The 3,148-nt window shown below is 65.6% G+C and overlaps 1 protein-coding gene across 1 annotated transcript; it reads left to right on the top strand.

Annotated features, from left to right (window-relative positions):
• Window positions 1-111: 111 nt before the first annotated feature.
• On the top strand, window positions 112-2,953 carry LOC130597439 (sphingosine kinase 2-like; the record flags this gene model as incomplete). Its single annotated transcript, XM_057405984.1, is given in 6 exon segments — window positions 112-267; window positions 948-1,042; window positions 1,123-1,238; window positions 2,632-2,695; window positions 2,698-2,746; window positions 2,749-2,953. Coding segments are annotated over 6 exon segments (572 nt in total), but the record flags the coding sequence as incomplete, so codon positions are not given.
• Between the last annotated feature and the right edge of the window lie 195 nt (window positions 2,954-3,148).

Raw genomic sequence — 3,148 nt, 5'->3', positions numbered from 1 at the left:
GGGATGGGATGCAGGGATGGGTCCATGGATGCAGGGATGAGTCCATGGATGCAGGGGTGGATCCATGGGGATCTCTGGGATGGATCCATTGGTGCCGGGCTCGATCCCGCCCCCATCCCCCAGAGCTGCCCCCGGAGCCGCGGCGCCGGCGCCTGCTGCTGCTGCTGAACCCCTTTGGGGGCCGGGGCCGGGCCCTGAGCTGGTGCCAGAGCCACGTCCTGCCCATGGTGAGCGAGGCCGACATCAGCTTCAACCTCATCCAGACCGGTACGGGGGGGGCATGGGGGTGATGGGGGGTGATGGGGGTAATGGGGGTAAGGGGGGGCAGTGGGGCCATGGGGGGCAATGGGAGGTAATGGGGGGCAATGGGGCCATGGGGGGCAATGGGAGGTAATGGGGGGCAATGGGGCCATGGGGGGCAATGGGAGGTAATGGAGGGCAATGGGGCCATGGGGGGCAATGGGAGGTAATGGGGGGCAATAGGGCCATGGGAGTTACTGGGGGCAATGGGGGGCAGTGGGGCCATGGGGGGCAATGGGGGGTAATAGGGGGCAGTGGGGGCAATGGGAGGTAATGGGGGGCAATGGGGGGCAGTGAGGCCATGGGGGGCAATGGGAGGTAATGGGGGGCAATGGGGCCATGGGGGGCAATGGGAGGCAATGGGTGGCAGTGGGGCCATGGGGGGCAATGGGAGGTAATGGGAGGTAATGGGTGGCAGTGGGGCCATGGGGGGCAGTGGGAGGTAATGGGGGGCAATGGGAGGTAATGGGAGGTAATGGGGGGCAATAGGGCCATGGGAGGTAATGGGGGCAATGGGGCCATGGGGGGCAATGGGAGGTAATGGAGGGCAATGGGAGGTAATGGGAGGTAATGGGGGGCAATGGGGCCATGGGGGCCAGTGGGTCATGGGGGGCACTGTGGGTCCCAGCTCTCTGTGCCCCCCCCAGAGCGGGCGAACCACGCTCGGGAGCTGGTGGCCGGGCTCAGCCTGGATGAATGGGACGGGATCGTCACCGCCTCCGGGGATGGGCTCCTCTATGAGGTATGGGGCAGGGGGGGGTGTCTGGGGGGGGCACTTGTGAGTCACTGGGGTCCTGTCTGTGTCCCTGTCCCCCCCCATAGGTGGTCAATGGGCTCCTGGCCCGGCCGGACTGGGCGGCAGCGCTGCGGATCCCACTGGGAATCCTGCCCTGTGGGTCTGGGAATGGGCTGGCGGCGGCCATCAACTGCCACTGCGGGTATGGGGATGGGGGGTGGGATGTGGGGATGGGGATGTGGGGATGTGGGATGTGGAGAAATGGGATATGCGGATATGGAATGTGGGGATGGGGATGGGGGACGGGATATGGGGATGTGGGATCTGGGGATATAGGATGTGGGATATGGGATATGAAATGTAGATGTGGGGATAGGGGGTTGTGGGAGCATGGAATATGGGGATATGGGATGTGGGATATGGGATGCGAGGTGTGGAATACGGGGTATAGGGATATGAGGATGTGGGAACTGGGATGCGGGGGTATGGAATATAGTGATATGGTACATGGGGATATGGGTATGGAGGTATGGGGTATGAGATGGGGATATGGGTATGGGGTATGAGATGTGGATATGGGGATATGGGATGTGGGGATATGGCGATATGGGATGGGATGTGGGATGTGGGGATATGGCGATATGGGATGGGGTATGGGATATGTGGATATGGGATATGAGGACTCATGGGGTCATGGGGATGTGGGAACATGGAGATATTGGTCATGGGGATAGGGGACACATGAGGACACGGGGATGGTGGCTCTGCGCCATGACCCCACATGTGCAACATTTCCCCCCCATCCCTCTACCCTGTATCACATATCCCACATCCCCATGTCCCCATCCCCATGCCCTCATCCCCATCCCCATCTCCCCCATCCCCCTATCCCCATATCCCACATCCCCACATCCCCATCCTCATCCCCACACCCCCCCATCCCCACATCCCCATCCCCATATCCCACATCCCCACATCCCCATACCCCACATCCCCCCACCCCCCCATCCCCCATCCCCACCTCCCCATCCCCACCCCCCCCATCCCCCCATCCCCCATCCCCATCCCACATCCCCACCACATCCCCATACCCCACATCCCCCCACCCCCCCCATCCCCCCATCCCCCATCCCCATCCCACATCCCCACCACATCCCCATCCCCCACATCCCCCCACCCCCCCATCCCCCATCCCCCATCCCCATCCCACATCCCCACCACATCCCCATACCCCACATCCCCCATCCCCACATCCCCATCCCACATCCCCACCACATCCCCATACCCCCCATCCCCCCATCCCCCCACCTCCCCATCCCCACCCTCCCCATCCCCCCTTCCCCCATCCTCATCCCTCCTCCCCACCACATCCCCATACCCCACATCCCCCCACCCCCCATCCCCATCCCCCATCCCCCCCCCCCCACCCCCCCATACCCCACATCCCCCCACCCCCCATCCCCCATCCCCCGTCCCCCCCATCCCCACCCATCCCCATACCCCTCCCCCCACCCCCCATCCCCCATCCCCGCATCCCCATCCCTTCCCCCACATCCCCATACCCCACATCCCCCCAATCCCACACCCCCCCCCAGCCTCCCCCCCGCCCTGGGGCTCTCCCTCCTGCAGAACCTCGCTCTCTTGCTCTGCCGGGGCTCCCCGGTTCCGTCCCCCTGGACCTGCTCTCGCTGACCACGGCCTCGGGCCGCCGCCTTTCTCCTTCCTGGCCGTGGCCTGGGGGCTCGTGGCCGACGTGGACACCGGCAGCGAGCGCCTGCGCCGCCTGGGACCGGCCCGCTTCGCCCTGCCGCGGCCGCTCGCTCCTGGCGCTCGCCCCGGTACCGGGGCCGCCTCAGCTACCTGCCCGCAGCGCCCTGCAGCCCCCCGGTACTGCACCCACCGGTACTGCACCCGCCGGTAAGCACCCCGCAGCGCTGCGCCCCCTAGCGATGGGATCGCGGTACTGCAGCCAATGGTGCTGCACCCACCGGTACTGCACCCAATGGTGCTGCACCCACCGGTACTGCGCCCAATGGTGCTGCACCCACCGGTACTGCACCCAATGGTGCTGCACCCACCGGTACTGCGCCCACCGGTACTGCGCCCACCGGT

This window comes from Pezoporus wallicus, unplaced genomic scaffold (assembly GCF_028554395.1).
Source record: "Pezoporus wallicus isolate ANWC-B61680 ecotype Strahan unplaced genomic scaffold, APGP_CSIRO_Pwel_v1 contig_14187, whole genome shotgun sequence".
NCBI classification, from domain to species: domain Eukaryota; kingdom Metazoa; phylum Chordata; class Aves; order Psittaciformes; family Psittacidae; genus Pezoporus; species Pezoporus wallicus.
Note: the sequence above shows the minus strand (reverse complement) of the source record. Positions and strands in the feature narration are given on the sequence as shown.